Source organism: Lonchura striata, chromosome Z (assembly GCF_050655825.1).
Source record: "Lonchura striata isolate lonStrDom1 chromosome Z, ASM5065582v1, whole genome shotgun sequence".
NCBI classification, from domain to species: domain Eukaryota; kingdom Metazoa; phylum Chordata; class Aves; order Passeriformes; family Estrildidae; genus Lonchura; species Lonchura striata.
The window spans coordinates 75,763,402-75,784,742 of NC_140740.1; the positions used below are offsets into that span (position 1 = coordinate 75,763,402).

General features: G+C 39.2%; 1 protein-coding gene across 2 annotated transcripts; it reads right to left on the bottom strand.

Moving 5' to 3' along the window:
* Nucleotides 1-386: 386 nt before the first annotated feature.
* On the bottom strand, nt 387-19,774 carry SLC30A5 (solute carrier family 30 member 5). Of its 2 annotated transcripts, none has more exons than XM_021531132.4 (16): nt 19,471-19,774; nt 19,188-19,310; nt 16,754-16,820; nt 15,461-15,546; nt 14,064-14,151; nt 13,252-13,339; nt 11,583-11,659; nt 10,222-10,392; nt 9,296-9,584; nt 8,735-8,943; nt 7,598-7,755; nt 6,854-6,983; nt 6,244-6,463; nt 4,683-4,909; nt 2,250-2,378; nt 387-1,658 (listed from the first exon to the last, which is right to left on the bottom strand). In XM_021531132.4, exons 1-16 carry the CDS (start codon nt 19,542-19,544, stop codon nt 1,488-1,490), a joined length of 2,307 nt encoding a protein of 768 aa, XP_021386807.1. In that variant the 5' UTR covers nt 19,545-19,774; the 3' UTR covers nt 387-1,487. The 2 variants fall into 2 exon arrangements, with proteins under 2 accessions (XP_021386807.1, XP_085423457.1); XM_085567331.1 differs by having other exon boundaries at nt 10,222-10,404.
* Nucleotides 19,775-21,341: the final 1,567 nt, after the last annotated feature.

Here is a 21,341-nt window from a genome sequence, read left to right on the forward strand (position 1 = left end):
TACCTCGGGAGGAACTCCTTCAAGAGTAAGAAAAGAAGAAGTTGTATAAACAATCTGACAAGACAAGTAGAATGGCTCAAGGACATCCCTAACTGCATTCCTGGTAAATCTCTAATTACATCATTCCTTTTTCACTTTGTTCTGTCCTTCAATTTCACTAGCATCAAGTCTATTCTTATTATTATGGTATTTAAGAACCATTGAATACCAGAAACAAGGAAACAGTACAACAAAACAATGCTACCATGATACATGGGATAGTGAAAGATGTATTCGTTCTTGTAAACCACTGAATTAATTTCTTAAATGTTAAGGAAAATATTAATGTACTACAGACAAGAAGAGGGGGCACAAGAAGCCTGTGAACAGATGTAAGCACAACCACCTCTGAAGATGTATTTTATTACCCCACTGACAGGTTTTCACTAAACACATGGATTTGTTTTTTTGCAGTATTAAGTCCTCAACATCCATAATTCTTTCACTTTCCAGTCAAGAAGTCTCAATTTACTGTTCATTTTAGCAACTTGTCAAGACCAAGACTACTTTCGTAGTTTAACATTCTAAACCTGAACTTCTTCCCTAGGTAATACATGGTAATACAGTTGGCTACAGTACACCTGCAGCTGTCATAGTATTAATAAAAAAAATTGTGTAACGTACAGTATCTTGAAGAGATGAAGTTTAGCTGAGTGCTAGGATGCTCACTGATTTATTACTTCTAGACTTCAAATATTGCATTTGCATTTATTAATATAAAAAGTACAAAAAAAATTTTTAAGTGGTTTGAGTTATGATTCTGAGTCTTCCCAGGAAAAGGTGTTTTAATTTTTCTTTCCTTCCCTATTTCTCACTGTTAAATCTGTAGATTTTGCTTTAAAAAAAAAATAGTTCAATACAAATGTAAAGTGGTAACACATATTTGCTCTGGTGCATTAAGTGTAGAAATCAGATTTGTATGCTGAGACATAATATAAAAACTGTGTATTTCTGTTCTCTAACAAAGTATGCAAAACACACGACTTGATGTTTTTTAATCCCCATAATAAAGTGTTTTTTTCATTCCAAGAGTCTTCAAGCTAGCCTTGAAAGAAAGAAAAGCAGTGCCTAGTTGATTGCATTCCAGTATAAACTACTTCTATTTCCCACTGCTAATAAGAAATTAAAATACCGATCTTCCACACTTTAGAGAAAGTATGGAATATATCTGTGCTCATCTGCAAGCTTCAAGACTTCTGTTTAATAAACACCAAGTATAGTATATAAGATTTCAATTATTTTCACATTTACAGCAAGTACTCAAGTCCTTCTCATTTCCTTTATAAAAGCATCTCAATCCAATTAATAAAGATAGTACACTTACAAAAATTCAAATATATAGTACATTTGTTTCTGTACATGTATGTGCAAGATCACCCAGCAAAAATACAAATATGGAATCCATCAGCTTGACCATTTACATCTCCTTTGGCTAATACTAATTTGTATCACATGATGTAAGTACCATCTTTGTAGTATTTCATGGATTCTAGCTGCTGAGTCATTGCAAGGACATCCTGAAATCCTGTACTGAGTCCAGACATGTGTTGAAAATAAGCTTCTTTCTCCACTTGGACAGTTAAGTTGTTTACACCAGCATCTTTCAGAATTGCTGTGACCTGAACAGAATGGTACAGTCAACATTAGTACTGCACTTCACATGTATCTCACAGCAACTTGCAGTATGCTGGCTCTGCAATGCTGTAAAAAACCCCCATGTATCATTGTGAAGAATTCAATTCTCTGGAAAGCAAGGAATTGGTTTAGAGGGTATACCTTTGCAACTTCTACAAACTTGGTGACTGTCAGGGTCTTGCATAAGGAAATATACATCTTTTTAAGGAAAAGAAAAACCCATGGCACATAGGTAGTGGTAATCTGGTTTTAGACACGTGATTAGCAACTAGATATCCCTACTGTTTATTCCCTGTTTTGCAGACCAGTTTTTACACTTCCCTTTCTTTCCTCAGACAGATGTAGTGCCACTGTGAGTCAATGTTTTGGCAGATGTTCTAGCAAATAACTCTTTAAACGACTAATTTCAAGCTAGCAGGCAAGGGGCAGTACAGCATTAGAGACCAGCTCTGAAACAATAATGGAGAGCTACAAAAAACATCATACACGTCAGCTTGAAACTTCAGTCTGTGACCAAAAGGGAGATGCCGAGTAGGAAATGAAGGAATTAAGAGTGTAAAAACCTTGCACTGTACCTGCTGTACAATTCTCTGTTCCATCACATCTGATACCACTTGCACATGTATTGTGCCTGCCACAACAGTTGCAGAGTGACACCAAAAATGAGGATCTCTGTAGGATATAACTCCCTCTATTTTTTGAATCTGTAAAGAAATTTCATTAACAAAAGTTAAGTAATTTTAAACTTGTACATGGCTATTGGTGGGTAATATTTCACAAGGAAACAAAACTATAGTACAGCTTTCCAACAAAGCTATGTTCAGAAATATCTTGAACTGAAAGATTACCTTGCTACTACTGTAGAATTCTAGAAGGTAAAAGTCAAACCAAATAAAAACCCCAGAAGAGCAATGCTAAATAGGATGAGGGAAAAATCCCTGATTTAATGAACAGATCACAGGAACATAAATGGATAAACTAATCAGAATACTGGTCCAGCATCTACCAGGGCACTGTTTAGCAGCTATATTTAGTTACTACTGTTGAACTATTAAGAGACATAATTTATTTTCCATAATACATAATTTTTTCAAATTGACCTTTGTTCTGGATTGGCTGTCATGGTTTTTCAAAGCAGCTGATAAGGCACTGTATTTTGGATTTCTGCTTAAAACCGTTTTGGTAACACACCAATGATTTGGCTATTACTGAACTGTTCAGGCTATTTCTTTTCCATCAGGCAGTTTCAAGGCTTTCTATTTTTCCCCTGTTAGCGTTCAGCAACACACATAATCACGGGATATGATTATATGCAGGTGCTTTTATTGAAGAGCTCTGTGAATCAGGGGTACCGACCCAAATCTGACTCCGACATGCCTTTCGAGCTGAACGTATTATATATTTTATTGTTATATAACTTACATATTAATCATTAAGCTGATATTGTTCTATTGTATACATTGACTTTATTCAAGCATGAATTTCTTATAATCTTTCTCAAGTCCCTGACCAGAGTTTCTCATGATTATTCTTATGATTAAACTGTAATTATATTTAATTACTAAACAATCATCACATCTAACAATTATATAATTTATCATATACTAGCTACACAGATGCAGTTCTAGCAAGTACAAGGCCTACAGTTTCCCAGGGTATTTTCCCAGGGCCTACTAACCTTAATTTTCCTTCTAACCCCCAAATCACCAAGATTATAAAACCCTTTTACTATCACCCCCTTTGCCCTTGCCCTGGTGGGGATGGGCTGGGGATGGGCAAGAAGCAGGGAGGTGACACAGCCAGGGCAGCTGACCCAAGCTGTCCAGAGGGACACTGCACACCATGTAGCACCTTGCTCAGCAGTAAAAACTGGGGTAGAGGATGAAGGCGGGATTTTGGCTTCCAAGGTGACTGCTGTTTGGGGACTGCTTTTTTTTCTTTTTAAAACTGGTCTTCCTTCACCTCTCATATTGCTCCCAGGGTTTTTCTGCTTATGCTCCCATCCCACTGGCGGTGGTGGTGATAAAAGGAGGGGAGTGAGCAAGTGGCTGTATGGATGTCTGTCTGGCTGCTGGACAGGGTCAACCTAGAGCAAACACACTGTTTTATTGTGATGTAATTTTTAAAATGCTTTTCCTATGATATTTTAATCAATTGTTCTCAAAAAGTACTTCCTTTTTCTCCAGTCTCTCAGAATTACTGTCTTCCCTCATCAAAAAGTGAAACCACACTTTGCATGTCACTTTCCTTTTACTATGTGACTATCTCCCAGACAATTTCCATTTGTTCATCTCTTTCTCATGCAGACAAGAACACGTTTTCCCATCTAGTAACTGACAGGACACCATAAGGACAGGACACCTTGAAACCTCTAGTAATGGCATCCTCAAAGAATTTTTAGTTCATTCTTTTACAAAGAGGAATTCTCCACACTGAGGTCCACATTAGATTCTGGGCAGGAACTTAAAATGAGGCAACAGCAAAGACTAGCCTCAAGGCAGATGCCGTACTGCACCAGACAGGAAGAGAACAGTCTAGAATGAGAAAATAATTAGAAATAACAGCTAAAGTTTTGTCATCCCACCTACTGTGAACCAGTATACCCTTCATGATATGGGTAAATCAGAAAACTTGAAATTACAAGCTCGTGATACAATCCTGTACCCTGAATGTTTGTAACAAGTTTAAAATGCTGCAGGTCTGGGGAACTGGGTATTACTTTCTCAGTACTACAATGTGGTACATTTACCAAACTGTTACCATACTTGTCTGAAATTATGGGCTACCCATAAAACCAAAAAACAGTGGAAGTCTTTTTAGCTGCAAACCAACTTTTATAGTTAGAACTAGTCATCTTGTCACTTCCCTGCAAAATCGATTTTAAACAACTTGAGACGTGAAGGTGTCTAAGAAAACAGAAGCTGTCCGACTGATCAGCTTGAGTTTAATAATCATTAAAAACAGTTACAGCTTTTTATGTTTGTATACAAAACCATTTATAATTGTACCTTTTCTAAAGCAGCATGCAGATCTTTCTCCTGTTCTGGAGGTATCCTCAACAAAAGCACTTGACAGGCATCTTTCAATAGTGGGATAACACTAAGAAAAATCAATGTAGCAATAAAGAGAGAGCAGAGCGGATCAGCTATGAGCCATCCAAATTGCTGAATAAATATTGTAGATACGATAACACCAACACTGCCAAGAGTGTCTGCTAACACATGCAGAAACACACCTAAAACCAAAACAAACAAAGTGATTAACAGTTCTGTCTAAAATGTATGTATATATTCAATAGCAGAAACTTAGTAAGGCTTACTAAGTATCCTCAAGCTAAACAGTCTTTACCTAACCTGGGACAAAATACAGAAAATATTTAGCTCTTCTAATGTTTAATTGCAAATTATTGTAGAAACAATTTTTAATCTATGGGCCAATGATCTCGGTAGGCATCCACAGACTAAAGTATACGTGAATAGTCTTACAGTTGTTAGTGAGATTTGTACAACATAATAATTTGACTCTGTATATAAGGACTGTATATAACAGAGAGTTAGATGATCAGTGTACATTGCTTGCTAATGTGGACACACATGAATGTACTGTTTTTTTTTTTTGTATGCCAATTCTACTCGTTTTACAGAAGAATTGTCTTTGTGCTACTGCTATGAATCTTATACATTCTATTGCTTTAATTCTGAGTTCATTCTCAATGCATAGTCAATGGGCATAGAAAAATACTCTCCAACCATTGGTAACATTAGTGCTAGCTGGGAGTCAGGATTTTAAAGAATATCGAAACATGACTTAGGCAGACTTTAATAAATTACAGACATGATGAATATGAATAACCAGGATAACCACCTGAGTTAAGACATAACATATGAAACATGAGACTGTTCACCATATTCTGACAAGTTTACACAGAAAACACCATGTTAAAAGGGTTTTTTGTACACCAGTTGGTAACTACTTTCTAACTACTAGAAAAAATTCCCTAACTACTAGGGAAAAAATTCTAGGCTGAACTTTCATATACAATGTCCTTCTCAGATAGCTTCATGATTTCATATTTGAAAGCTTTTCTTTATCACTTTATCTTCTGAATCAGAAATAAAAGCATATTCTATGCTGCTCTGTATTTGTTCTCTTGCTTCTTATCCCCTTCCCAGTGTTTTTATAACCCGCTAACATGATTCCTAGAAGCATGGTAATGTCTTTATAGGCAGAGACCTTGTACCTTCACTTCCAGTTTTAACTTAGAAACATGGACTTAAAGCATTTTGAGGATTGTTTACAGTGACCTTTTTTAATATTAGAGAGTACTATAGATTACTGCTTTTTATTGTTCCTTATGTATTACATACATAGGCACAGAAATATCTCACATTTCTTCAAATTAAATTCATAAACGGTTTGAGCAATTCCTGTATAGTGCATTTAATGCCTGTCAGATCACTCCTCAAGAGCATTTTTAGATTGAGGCATAATACTGTATGTCTGGTCCTGAAAATCTTCAGTCTCCTAGAAATCGCGTACATCACTTATGATTCAACAATCTGTACTTGCCTCTCATGTTGGTGTTCATGCCTCCTCCAGAAGATCCATGGGAATGTCCATGGCTGTGGCCATGGTCACTGTGGGAATGGCCGTGGCCGTGGCTGTGGCCATGGTGAGAATGGCTGTGATCATGTGTGGGACAGCCTCCCCGAGAAGCCCCGTGGGAGTGCGCGTGGCTGAAGGCACAGATACCAACAAGGTTTACAATCAGCCCTCCAACAGAGACCGGCTGTGAGAGGGAGAAAAGTCTTTAACTTCACTGCATCCTCACAGTTATTCAAACTTGTTTTCTAGAACGTGGTAACCAAAACCACCATGCATTTAATTAAGGAAAAGCATGGAAGCTTACAACTTCTCTGGGCAACCTGTTCCAGTGCTTTACCACCTTCACAGTAAAGAATTCCTTCCTAATATCGAATTCATTCCTAATATCTGATCTATACCTGCCCTGCTTCAGTTTGAAGCCATTTCCCCTTGTCCACTAAATGCCCTGGCAAAAAATTCCTCTCCAGCTCTCCTGAAGACTCCCTTCAGGTACTGGAAGGACTACTACCCTGGAGATAAACATAAATTAACCATTAACTGCAAAACTACACGGAAACAGAAGGACAAAACTTACAGTTAGCATGTTTGTATCTATATCTGGAGGATCTACCAGTCTCGCCACTGATTCCATGAAGACAAAGAAAGCAATCACCATCAGAAAGAGGCCATTAATAAATCCAGAGAGAATTTCTACACGTCCATACCTGAAAGTAAACATATATACATTTGACAGTGAAGAATGGGTACTCTGAACCAATGTCAAAGTTATAATAAATAAAGTTGTAATTCTTTCAATACAACATTAAGATTGCTGTGTTTTTTTCTCAATGTTACATAATCATGCCTCAGTTTCTAAGTTGTTTTCTTCTGATCAAGAGGAGTCGAGTTTCCAACTGTCCAAACTCCATTATAATAAAACAATGTAGAAGTATTCTCTTATATATACTACCCATTCAGGGCTTCAAACTGCTAAATTTCTATGCAAACACATGAAGTTTAATTATATCAGCCACATCTAAATCTTCCTATGAATACTGATTTTTAACACAGATTTCTGTATGCCATAAATGCCTAGCATGAGGCAATTTCTAAAAAATATTCACAGTGATAAAAAGTTTTACTCATAGACATAAATGAAAGTTGCATTTTTTGCACAGATAAGAAGAGAATAACATGAGCATAAATGGAAGAGAAGAGACACAGCAAAAAACACAGAGAAGCAAGCATTATTAAAATATCCCATACATACCAGGACATTTTGAAAATGAGCAAGGAGAGTTAAGTTTCAAATAGATCTTAAAGAACCCAAGATACATACCCATATGAAAATATGCGAGTTGCTTTCCACCTTGTCATCAGAGCTGCAAAAAGCCCCATCACTAACGCGGAGCAATCAAAAAGCATGTGAAATCCATCAGAAATAAGACCAAGGCTATTGGTCCATACTCCATAAAAAAGCTCCACGAAAGTGAAAGCCTAAAACAAAGCAGAGTTTGGATTTTTCCTTAAATATTAACTTGTGTATTAATGTTTTGGTAGACAGAAGGATATTCTTTCCTAGAACACTCAATATTTTTATAATATATTGTTCTAAGTATTTCTAGACCATTTTATCTCCCCTCCAATGAAATACATAATGCACCACAAGTCTATAAAGAGACTTTTTTGAATCTACTCTCCTTTCAGACTCACACATAAAAAACAATTTTAAACTGACATTCTGCAGACAAAATTCTAAGCATTTTATCTTGAAAAATGCAAGAGCTCTGATCTGATACATTATTAGTGTAAAAAGTAATGCTGTCTATAAATCTGTTAATGCCAACATTTTCTTCACTAGTAAGTTGACTGTTTAAATCTCAAGAATTGTTTCTGAGAAAGGTGCACAAGGAAACATTTTTAATACATACATTTACCCTGTACATTTTACTATTATTAATCCATCTGCTTAAAACGTTTTTTCCAATCTTTCATATTCCACAGTGGAATTCCTTACAGTTAACACAGATACTTCAAGTTTCTCCCCTTATCTTCCTGAAGATCTTTGCAAAGGAGGTTATATCAGTTTTGCTTACTGCATCATCTTTTCCTATTCAAGAAAGAGAGAAGCTAAAATAAAACTAGCCTGCTCCAGTATAACACTAATCAATCCCACACCTTCTTGTCCCCATCCTTATCAGTTTCACTGAGGCCTTATCAGTTTCACCTTATCTGCTGGCAACATGGAGGCATCTCAACCATAAACATACTACCATAGAAGTATTCAGTTACTAGTGTAACCCTTACACATAGAACCAGTGCTGCACTGTAACAACAAATCAGTGACCACTACTTAAATTGCCCTGTCAAAGGTCACCTTCAAACAAATCAGTTATAGGAATCTTCTAAAGAGTAACTCTCTTTATTATATATGCACAATTGTGATTGGGTTTGAAGAAAAAAACCATGCACTTACCAGATTTAGGCACAAGAAGTAGAAGATCTGCCGAGAATCATACTCCTCAAGGATTTGTTTCAGTGACTCCTTAATAAACCGGGGCAATGACTGGGAGCTTTGCTGTAATGCATCACCCATGAAGTTATAGAGAGGAGTGCCTTCAGGGGAATAGCCTATAAGGGTACCCTTCTGCCCTTTCCTGGAGGGGGAGGACAGGATATTGGCAGCTGCAAGGAAAGTATTGAAGTTTTTGTTGCTGTTTCTAAGCTTCACAGCTATTTTATAATGTGTTTAATCAGCAAAGTTTACATGAAATTTTCAGGCAGCAAATTGACAACTTTGTCTTGAGGTTTATTATTGGATTTCATTACTATATGAAATTAGATAATCACTTTCACAACATATCGCATTCATTTTTTTTCTGTAGACAGACAATGGAAGAGCAAAAAGCTACAGGCTGCCTTATTCAAAAGAATCCATAAAAGCTCAGCCAAAAGAATTCTGCACACCTCAATTTTCGGTTTGGCTTCCCAGTCATACAGACCACAGATTTACTGTAGTTTAGACAAGAATACGTACATAAAACAAAGAAGACAGCACTCACTACCACCCCTCCAGAAAGGACATGCTCTGTGCTTTCATGGTGTGGTGGCTTGTTCATAGCTCGAAGCTGGTCTGTTATTGGATGCGTCCAAAAGTTTCCAAAAAGCAGTGCACTAATGAAAATAAGAAGGGATCCATATCGAGCACACGTGGAAGCTTCCATCTTCACAGAGCATATGGATTCTACGTAAAAATCCAGGATCACCACAAAGAAGATGACAGTTATGAAAGGCATGATGAGAGAAGACCAAGACTCTACTTTACTCTGCAAAAAGAAAAAAAAGAAAAAAATTTCAAACATGACTGCTCACCAGAAGAGTGATTATATTTATAGCATTAAATGTAGTTCACTTGAATTACAAGTGTTTTCACTAATCCATAAAACATAAATACTGTTCTATTTTCAATTTATCATATAAACACATCATTCCAGATATAAAAAGAGACATATATCTAAAATGTACTGAAGCACTTTATTTTAAATACTTTCATGTTTGTAAAAGGAATTTCATATACAATGCCATGGTTGCAATGGCCTATTCTCCCTATGCATGCAGGCATAATGAGTATGTTTTAAAATGACAATAAATGATCTGGTTCTTAGGGATAAAAGAACACTGTATTTATAAAGTCATTAACGCTTGTGCAATGTTAGTAGATGAACCCAAGATATAATATCTGAGCTAGAAGATGCAACACAGCTATTATATAAAACAGGAAATTAAAGTATCACACAGATAAAAAACAACTATAGAAGAAAAGCATAATGGAAATTTCAAACAAAGCTTACTATAAAAATAAAGACAGCAACACCGGTAATTTTAAAGATATTTTAAGGGAAAGATTTAAATTGCCATTCACAAGCATTAAAAAAAGATTTATTTTTGTACTTAGTATCTTACCTCTGTTGTCAGAGAGAGAACAATAACCCATGGGCACAAGAGAAGGACGGAAACAAGATGAGACAAAGCTTGAAGACGCTTGGCTCCACCTACATCTACAGAGAGTTTTCGGGATGCCATGTGAAAACCAACCTTGCAGCACAATGCCAGTACCAGAAGCAGTACTCCACCCTGGAAACATAACTAGATTCCATTAGCATTTTTTAAGTACCAAAAGCCTCACTCCAAACACATTGATACTTACAAGGAGAAAATATTAATGTGTTTTCCTTAACCTGGAAAGAAAAGCCAAAACTAGGATATTTCCTGTAATTTTTACTCTAGCTACAAACAGTAACATAGCATACACAGTTGTGCCTTAGCACTATTCACAACAGCCTGAGTAGAATTTTAAAATTCTCAATAGTGTTAATTGGCATACACCATCAGCAAAATTGTAGCAAACAGCATCTGAGGAAGAAGAAAAAAATCAAAGTTTTCCCATCTTCCATTACTAAAAGTGTGTTGAAAGCATCCATAAAGCCCCAAAGACTTACATCATCTTCTCCTCCAGACCCTTCGTAACCTTTTCATTCACTTTGAACACATTCTATTTCTTCACAATATAATCTTTCAAAATTTTTCTTTAAATGAATTATAAGATACACAGCATCTCATCTCCCTTATATCACTCTTGGTTTTTAGCACCATTATCCAGGCTAATATTTGATTTATTTTTATAATAATACATTTTCAGCTGCTCCATATTTTTTCCTGTTTTAGTCCTCAATTAAACCACTTTAGCAAGACTAAGCTAACACAACTCAATCAGCCAGTTCAAACCCACACAGTCAGATTATGACATTCAGCTATTCATATTACCAGTTACCATGGGACTATCTTATTGAGAAGTATCAGAATCTGTGTCTTCAAATACAAATATAATGTAAAGGAAAGACTAAGGAAAGCTAAAGATGCAGAAACAAAACACAGGCCCCAAAAGTAAGTAGTGGTTTGTAGGCAAAGCCCTATAAACACCCAGAACACTGATGACAGAATATTTCATGGTAATTCTAATGAGACTTGTTAGGCTATACATTACATACATTATGATAAACTAAGTCCTTATCAGCTATAGAGATTGAATAGTGTACAGTTTGGCTTGCTGTATTGAAGCTCTTCATACTCATTTTGCGTCATATTCATATTAATTTTGCATTATATTCATTTTGCATCAGTGTGCAAAAATTACAGTGCTAGCTCAGTTCCAATATGGGGTGGGGATGTTCAACCTTTTAGTTTTGATTCAGGCTTGGATTAGCTGTGATGTAGTTAAATTCTTACCTTCAAAACTTAAAGATTGTAAAATACAGGTTATTTACCTTGTGATCTGCAACACCCAGAAAAGCAATGATTGTATACAGAACATGAGTAAGAGCACTGTCATGATGCCCCTCAGCTAAATAAAAAATTAAGGAAGAGTTTAATTAGATTTTTTTTTAACCAAGAACAAGAACAGGCAAAGGTAGCAGAACACAGAAAGCAAACTGAGCTTTATGGTGTGTTGGCATGTGCAGGACAACCAGAGATCAGGCCCAACCATCAGTAGGGGTTTGTGAAAGACTGACCAACCTGATTTGCTATGAAGTGACCTGCAAAGCGAATGAAGGAAAAGCTGTGGGTGCATGGACTTCAGGGCTGCATGGATGTGTTGGACACCATTTCCTACATGATCTTCCCAGAGAAACCAGCTGCTCCTGGCTTGGGCAGTTACACTGTTCACTGGGTAAAAAACTGCCTGGATGGCTGGGCCCAGAGAGTGGTGGTGAGCAGTTACATCCAGCTGGTGTTCAGTCACCAGTGCTGTTCCCCAGGGCTCAGTACTGGGGCCAGTCCTGTTTGTATCTTCACCAATGATCTCATGGAGTGACCCTCAGGCAGTGTGCAGGTGACACCAAGCTGGGTGGGAGTGCTGATCTGCTGGAGGGCAGGAAGGCACTGCAGAGGGGTCTGGGCAGGCTGGATCATGGCCTGAGGCCAATGGTGTGAGGTACAACAAGGCCAGTGCTGGTCCTGCCCTTGGGTCACAGCAACCCCAGGCAGCTCCACAGGCTGGGACAGAGGGGCTGGAAAGCTGCCCAGTAGAAAAGGACTTGGGAGTGGCTGAACATGAGCCAGTGAATGCCCAGTGTGACCGGCAGGAGGACAGCAATTATTGTCTCCCTGTAGTGGACACTGGTGAGGCCACACCTCAAATCCTGTATTTAGTTTTGGGCCCCTAAGTACAAGAAGACACTGTGGTGCTGAGGTGTGTTCAGAGAAGGGCAGCAGAGCTGGGGAGCACTTGCAAGGAGCAGGTAATGGACGTGGGGGTGTTTAGTTGGGGGTATTTAGCCTGGAGAAAAGGAGGCTCATGGCAGATCTACAACTCTCAACTATCACACTCTACAACTATCTGACAGCACGTTGAACCCAGGTAGGGGTCAGTTTTTTCCTGACAGGACAAGAAGAAATGGCCTTAAGCCACATCAGGTATTAGTATTGAGCACACTGAGTATTAGAAAGAATTATCAGGCATTGAAACAGGCCACCCAAGGAAGTGGCTGAATGAACATCCCTGGTGGTGGCTCTTAAAAGACATACAGATGTAGCTCTTCGGGATGTGATTTTGTGATGGGCTTGGCAGTGCTGGGTGAACAGCTGGACTTGACCATCTTAAGGTGCCTTCCAATCCAGGCCATTCCATTACTCTGTTTTATAACTCTACTCACTGAAAACTAAGTAAATTCATCAATAAGGTTCCAGAATACACCATTTACATAATTCCATGTTCTTATTCTTCCTTTGGAAAGTTTACTTTCACTTTGTTTGTTTTTACTACCCATCTGCAGATGTACTACCTTTTGTCAGTACACTATGATGAGATTATCAATTGAAAACTAACTTCAAAATCACTTCTAATTATAATTTAATTCAGTACACTCAATTTCACTTTTTCTTCTGCTCCAGTGGTCAGAGTCACTTGCTCTTTCACATAACAAGAAAGGATACGATGTTCTGCTATTTTAGCCATGAGGTCGTCATTATCAAAAAGTAGTAAGCAGATGATAGCTATGATGAAAAATGCAGCACCTCTTGTCTGTAAAATAAACCCAAACAAAAATTAAACAACCAAACAACAAAAAACCCCAACTATTTCTAAATTGCTACAACAGATTACTGCAAGAAAATCCATGAGATTGGGTCTCTCCTTCCCTGGTTCCTGTTCAATGTAAATGTACTTCAGTAAGAAAACCATTAAAGAAATCCCTATTATTTTTAAGAAAGTGACCTTGACAATATAATTTCACTTTTTTTTTTTGCTTTACAGACTTATTGGATAACTCAAGATAGATCACCACTGCAGCAAGCTAGATACTAGTATCTTACGAACTTTAAATGCAATTACTTTCTTCATGATGTCTTTCTGCCTGCCAGAATGCACTGCTACTTCAGCCTGATGATTTAGTATTTCATAGCATCAATGAGCTACAAACAAGATCTGTACAAACTGCAGATTTTGTCTTACAGAACCTAAAGGCTAAAGAACTATGCAAAGACTATGAGAAAGAACAGTTCAAAAGCTCTTTTGTCAGGAAAGGACAGAGACACCTACAAAATCCCAGCTCCCAGAGCTTTCACCACCCAGACTTTAACCACTGCAAGTAGTACATCTTAAAATTTTACCACTAATTAAACTGAAAAAGTGCATTTTCTATGAACGTGGATCCACATTCATAGAAACAGTTTGTTCCAGGTAAAGAAGTACTCAAATTTATAAGATTTAGTATGTTTTACATTTGGTAAAAGAGATTTTTAAATACCTTTGCTGGTCCTCCACCTGAGCTTGTGAACAAGACACTAAGGAATGACAGCACAACCACATCACTGTGCTCGAACAGTAATAATGTCCTATAAAACAATGAAAAACTCAATTTACAGTGAGTTTACCTCAGAACTATTTCAGGTAAAATTAGTGACACAACAAAAATTCATCCTATTTTTACAACAGCAGGTTTAAACAATTCAAAAGAAAAAACACAAATCAATTTGCCTTCACCAGCAATAGATCTAGCTGCAGACAACTATACATGTTACAAAACAGGAACTTCCTAATTCAAGTAACAGATAAAATTATTCATACATGGATAAGTTTTAATTATATTTTCTTCTAGCAACACAAGATACCAACTTGCCCAAGATGGAATTATTATTCCCACTACAATACCTCCTCTAAACCAATTTCTGCTCCCAGAGAAAAAAAAGATGTCCTGTGTTGTACTCCTGTGTCCTGTTCATTGAGGTGCTGATGACCTAGTAGCTTATGCCACCTCAAAACCTCTTAATGGCTGAAAATAAAAAATTCTAGCTTCCATGCTATATCCTTCAGACAGCAGAGGCTAACTACCACACTATATCGACAGTTTCCTGAGCAGAACATGAAAGCAATTATTGCTGTCAAGTTCACCAAATGCTTTTGCAATCCTCTGCATAGCAATACAACATGGTTTAACCCATGTAACTGGTTCTGATTGGGAAGATTGCCAACATCCAGAAAGACACAGGAGTATAAACTACATTAATATAATTAATCACAGTATTATTACTCTTAGGTATGCCTTCTCCTATGTAGATGATAAAAATTCACCTTCATAAAATATATAATTGAAGGCTTTACTTTTCTCTCTAGAGTAAAACATACTTTCCAATACATTAACCTTCATTTTTGGAAGACTAGCTACTCTTTCATAGTTACTCAGTCAGTAGTACTAACACACAGCACAAATGGTTTTACCTGTATATGCACTAATGTTACCAATTTCAACACAGAGCACACAGTCAACCAGACAAGTGCAGAAACTGATTCTAGTCACCTGTCAAAGGAATACCAGCTGCTCCCATTAGCCATCAAGCCATGAACTCCAAACAGGTAAACACACAGTTGGCATTACATTAATGAAAGCAAGGAGCAATAAAATGCACTAAGTGACCTTGTTATCAAGTGTTTAGGCACTATCTGGTAGAAGAAATTTACCAGTTCCACATAAATTATATGTACTTTTTCCCAAGCACACACAGTTTCACAGGAAAATTCCTAAGTCTTTGCATATATGTCAAATGGCTAGCAGCATGGTCTGATAGACAGAAAGCAAAAAACAAAGGAGCAAGACAGGGAAGGATCACAGAAGAGAACCAGTATTTACAGTAGATATATATTTACCTCAGTGGTCCACAAAGAGTAAGGCCAAAAAACCACAAGAGTGAAATGATACATCCAACAACAGCATGCTTAAAAATTTTGATCCACTACAAAAGAAAGATATTTCATTAATATTTTCTCCAGTTTCAAAATTAACACTCTATTACTAGCATTGTTTTAGCACAATACTTGTAAAATTGAGGGAGAACATGTGCTTTTTAAGTTCTATAAATATAATTTAAAGTAAGATTATCTTCTTAGATACTTTGCCAGGCAACTAAGATTTGTTTGTACATACTATGAACCAGAATTTTTTTCTACTGCAGTAGTAAATTCTGTAACATTGTCTGAGTTCTCTTCAAGAAAAAGCCTGAAAAATGGTTGAAAAAAATCAAGTCCACTTCCCTATTTTGTAATCTATTGTATATATTGGATAAACAGAAAAAGAACTAAATAAAATGTACAAATTGAGGCTAAGACATTACGCCTACAAATATTTATGTGTGTTTTATATTCTTTCTTCAGGAAGCAGGCTGTAATTCCGATAGTCAATACTTTATTAACTTTAGATACAAGTTTTAGAAGAAATTAATTCTGGAAATATGCTAAACAAGGTGAAGCACCTACAAAAAACGTAACACCTTCAAAATCCAGAATATGAAATATTTTAGCAAAAGCAAAACCATATATGGACAGATTTTTCTGAACTCAAAGATGCTATTTATTCCTGTTCGCAATTTTAAAATTCTGCTATATGCATCTAGTCATGAAAGCAGTTGACACAAGGAACACTTTGAGGCTATCCTTCAGATTCTTGTCTACTTAGTGCATGCACTAGATCAAGCTTTTGCACACACAGTTACATAAACCCAAGATGAATACGAAGCAGGTGATGGGATACTGTGAAATCACCAGGTCTGATGAGCAGTTAGATTAGGCCCTTATCACGTGCAGATGGGACTCTTCTGTTCTGAGTGACAGGACTGGAGCATTTTCACATTCTGGCAGAAATTGCCTAACTGCCCAGGTCAGCTAAGTAAACTGAGCTCTTTTTGAAAATCCACTCTTTATAGCAGATGCTGGCTTGGCAATAAGGACCAGCCTCTTCTCTCAAAAGAAGCTGACAAAAGCTAAGAATGCTGAATGTTTCAGCCCACAAGGCATTGCATTAGCTGTATATCTCTGTATACCTCTAGAACCTGTAACCACATATTCTAAGTGGAGTAATCTTTGTTCACCTTTCAATTTTGGCAAGAGCCATATTGCCAAGAATATTTACAAAGATGCGAGTCACTCCTACTTATGTCAACTCACCTGACGCTTGGTTACCACTTTGCCAGAAGAAAATGGTTTTTGAAACAAAACCATAAAAATAGCAGACCTGTCAAAAGGAGATTAGTTTATTAGCAGTCAGCTTTCCATTCAAACCAGATCTAAACAATGAAGTTTTTGATATCTGGCTCAGTTTACAAAATGGTTTCCTCTACATTTTATCCATTAACAGGCCACATTGACAACAGTCACTGGTTTTATTTTCCCTGCTGCATTACCAGCATCAGTTACCAGACTACAGTGATGATAAGTGAACTTCAGTTTTGGTCAGCTTCAAATGCCAGTTCTTGAGAGAACAGTTAATGATAAATCGACTAGTGATTTACAAAAATCAAAATAACTGACCTCAGCAGTTTTGAAGAGAAATAATACTCTGATTTTTATTAGCAACATAGATATACAAAAAGGCTTAATCATATACAGAATGCTGAATATAGAGTTCTGTAGGAACAGAAGACACAGCACACAACTTCTTCAAGTGGGATCAAAAGTGATGGGCAAAAATACCTATGCTCTAGAGAAGTCCATAAATGTACATGAATATGAAATAAAAGGAAAAAATGAAATTCCATATGTTCCAACTTTGTCAATTTTATTACAGAAATGCTCTTGCGTATCTCATCTGGAAAATATGAAGCAGGATTTTGTCTGCAAAGATTGGTTCTGTGTATTTGCTATCAGTTTTCATACCTCACCCCTTAATCTGGGAAAACCAGCAGCTGAATCCCACAAGAATTTCAGGAATACAAACTATAAAGAAGAAAGCTTATCTTCTACACCCTTGCTAACAAAATTTGGACATGCCTGAGTGTCCTGGTTTCAGCTTGGACCGAGATAAATTTTTCACAGGAGCTTCTTCTCCAGCACTACTGCTAGTGCAGGGCTGTTTTGGGTTCAGTGTGAGAACAATGCTGGTAACACAGTTCTGGCAGTTCCTTAGTGCCGCTTATCCGAAGTAAAGGACTTCAGGGTTTCTGGCAGCACGTAGGTGCACAACAAGCTGGGAGGCAGCACAGCCAGGAGACCTGGCCTGAACAGGCCAAAGGGCTGTTCCATATCATAAATACCATGTACTCAGAATATAAACGGGGGGAGCTATCCACATGGGGTCTGACTGTGGTTTGGGGATGGGCTGGGTATCATAATTGTGTGTTGAGCAGTTGCATTGTGCATCACTTCCTTTTATTACTATATTTTGCTTACTAACTTACTAACAATTTATTAGCTTATTAATTTCAATTATTCAACTCTTCTTATCACAACTCATTAATTTTATCTTTTGTTTTCCTCCTGATTCTCCTCCCCAGTCCCCTGGTGTGGGGGAAGGTGAGAGCACATTTGTGTGAACTGGATTGCCAGCTGGAGCACCAGTCATACCATGACCAACATCACTGTCAGCACTGTCAGAACAGACACAACTTTGAAGCTGGAAAAACACCGAAGTTTCTCGAGGGCAGAAAGGCCTTGCAGAGACATGTGAAAACACCAGAAAACTGGACAACTGTCAATGATAAGTGAGCAAGTGCTGATTCTCCATCTGTGGTGGGGTAACCCTACTTGTATGCACAAAGCCAGTGCACAAAGGCTGGGTGGCAGCCCCACAGAAAGAAATCTGGAGGTCTGGGTTGATGGAAAGTTGAATATGGGTCAACAAAAAGGGTCAGCAGTATCCTGGGGTGCATTTGCATTCAAGCACAGCATCACCAGCTGCGCAAGAAAGATGACTGTCCTGCTCTGCAGTGCAGTGATGGGGTCTCAGCCAGGTCCTGTGGGCAGTTTCAGGTGCCTCTGCTTCAGAAGGACATCAAACTGTTAGACTGCATCTGCGGGAGGCAGCCAAGATGGTGTAAGGTCTCAAGAGCAAGAAGAGCATCTAAGGTTGCTTGGTTTGCTCAGCTTAGAGAAGGCTGAGGGGTGACCTCATGGCACCTTCTTCAGTGGAGGGACGGGGAGGAAGAGATGTTAATGGTGACCAGTGACAGGGCATGAGAGGGAATGCCACTGCATCAGGGTAAATTCACACTGTGCATTATGGAAAGGTTCTTCACTAAGAAGGTGGCCAGTCACCATACTGTCTCCCTAGGAGGGTCACAGCTCCAAACCTGTCAGAGCTCAAGGAGTATCTGAAGAACATTCTTGATCATACATTTCAGTTTCAGGCAGTTGTGTGAGGAGCAGAGAGCTGGACTCAATGGACCTTATGGGTCATTTCTAATTTGAGATATTGCAAGACACTGAAATTACAGTGAACAGAAATGTGAAGCAAAACCACTGCTATTAACACAGCACTTCTTGGATTCATTATTACGCCTTCTCTTCGAGTAAACGATAACAACATAATAACAAGCTCGACGCTGTCAAAGAACACCCAAAGTGTTACGCGTGGGGGACAGGGCTCCACCCGCCGCACACTCACCCCAGCTGCACTACGAAGATAAACTGCACGAGGTGGACCGCTTTCAGAAGATCATAGGATTCAAAGAGCCCCACGGCTTTCAGAACCTTGGCGAAGCACAGCAGCACGATGTAGCGAGTCAGCCTGCAGAAGGAGAGAGGCCGGTTCGCACCCGCCACGCTGCCACCCGGGCCCGGGCCGGGCCCGCTCCCGGCAGGGCGGGGAGCTGTGCCCCGAGGAAGGGACGGACGGGCCGCCCGCAGAGCGGGGCCGGCAGAGCGGCCGCTCCCCCCGCCGCCGTTACCGGGCGCTGGGCACATCCACCGGCCCCAGCGCGCCGCCGGCGGCCAGGGCCTGCCCGCCGTACGGCTGCTCCATGGCGGCACGGAGGGAGCAGCTCCGGCGGGGAACGGCTGCGAGCGCTCACGAGGAGCTTGCGCACGGCCTGCCTGCCCTGCTCCGGGAGCGCCGCATCGCCCGCGGGCAGCGCGGCCAGGCGGGAACGAGGGGAACGGGAACCGGGAACCGGGAACGGGGAACGGGAACGGGGAACGGGAACGGGAAATACGCGAGGCAGAGCTGCCGCCGCGCCTGCGCGGGAGCAGTGCGCAGGCGCGGCGGGGCCGGCGCTGCCAGGGCAGCGGCTCGCTCCCCTCGTGGCGCGGCGGTGGTAGAGGGGTTTTATTTTTTTCTCTCTTTAATGCGAATCGGTTTGTTTCGTGTTATTAGGGCGCAGAGCCAAGTATCAGGAGACGATTTCTATATGGAACGCTTCCAATGTCCAACTGAAACATGGGAAAACTGAGGCGAAGAAAGTTTAGTTTTGTGTGGAGTGTGCCATATCTGGGAGATGAAGGTGTTGGCAAGCACCAAGAGGCTGCAAACGAGGGGCAGGTGGCATCATCTTGGCTGCTGGGGGTCCCAGGCTGGAGCAGTGGCTTGGCATCCCTGCCTAGGGTCTGCACCCAGCAGGACCCCTGGCTTCAAGGAAACTCCTGAGTGTTGCCGTGTGGGGCTGGAAATCTGGTTTCTAAACCTGATTTGAAGCAGCACCAATCTACTTGGGTGTTGTCTCTATGCCAACATGTGATGGAGGAAGAGGCTTGGGTGCAAAAAGCAGATGTGCTCTTTGTGAGCATGTCTAGTAGTAAGGAGGCATGCAGTGCAATTTCTTTTCTGAATTAGTATTCCTTGAACAGAAATATCAATCTATTTCATAGATGTCTCCAGTTAATGGAATGGCCAAATACAATTGTCTGGCAATGGAACTGCACTTCAGTAATACAAACAAAAAGACAAATTTACATTTGTGCCAATACCATGAATGTAAATTTTTTATTAGCTATTTATGCTAAAAGGCTGTAATAAAAATCATAAAGGTAGTTTTATTAACTACATATTGCTCCATGCTAGAAAGTATGCTTTACAATCAGTTGCAATCCGACAGTATGGCATTTGTTCCACCGAACATATTTATAAACAAATTACTCCCTCTTATTCTTTACTTTGCATTTTATAACACATCAATGCTATGAAGTTAATAGGACAATGCTTTTGCTATGGTTTTGTAATTAAATTATAATGTTGTATTGTTCTTTATCCTGTCATTCTCATACAGATATCAGAAGGGGTACTTAAAGAAAATACAGCATTTACAAACAACTAAATACAGAAATAGTAAGGATGGAACTCTGTTTCAGTTGTTGCTTTTAAATAGGGATGTGGCAAAGACTGACTATAGCAGAAAAATTTAGCAGCACCTGATCTGCCCTTTTGGTTTCAGTCTTCATGCAGCTGTGGGATTATTTTCTACGCTGCATGAGTCAGATTTTCCCTTATGTGGTTCTGTTATACCCATGCTGATGGAAGGAAGAGCCTGTGCCCACCTTGATTTCTAGCACAGCCACTCCAGTGTCATGCTGTGTCACCTTTGTACAGCACTTTTGTACTGGGTCTCCAAGTCAGCATTCAGGCAGCAATGGTAGGAGAAAGGGAAGAGGCAAGTCTGCTGGAATGAGGAGAAAATATGCTTGGAATGGCATGCTCTTTGTAGAGGAGTCCAGAGGTACACCATGGGACACCATGCCTGCCTCCCTCTGCCATGTTGCATAAAACATATGTGTAAGTGACAAAGAAGATTAAAACATTGCTCGTTGATGTCCCAGACATGTCAGT

Bases quoted from the DNA above. Each gene is read 5' to 3' on its own strand.
- SLC30A5 (XM_085567331.1), bottom strand. From the start codon at position 19,544: ATGGAGCAGCCGTACGGCGGGCAGGCCCTGGCCGCCGGCGGCGCGCTG. The intron at 2,379-4,682 runs GTACAATTATAA...ATTTCTTTACAG, and splicing joins TGCATGCTGCTTTAGAAAAG to ATTCAAAAAATAGAGGGAGT. The intron at 1,659-2,249 runs GTACAGTGCAAG...CATTCTGTTCAG, and splicing joins AACAGAGAATTGTACAGCAG to GTCACAGCAATTCTGAAAGA.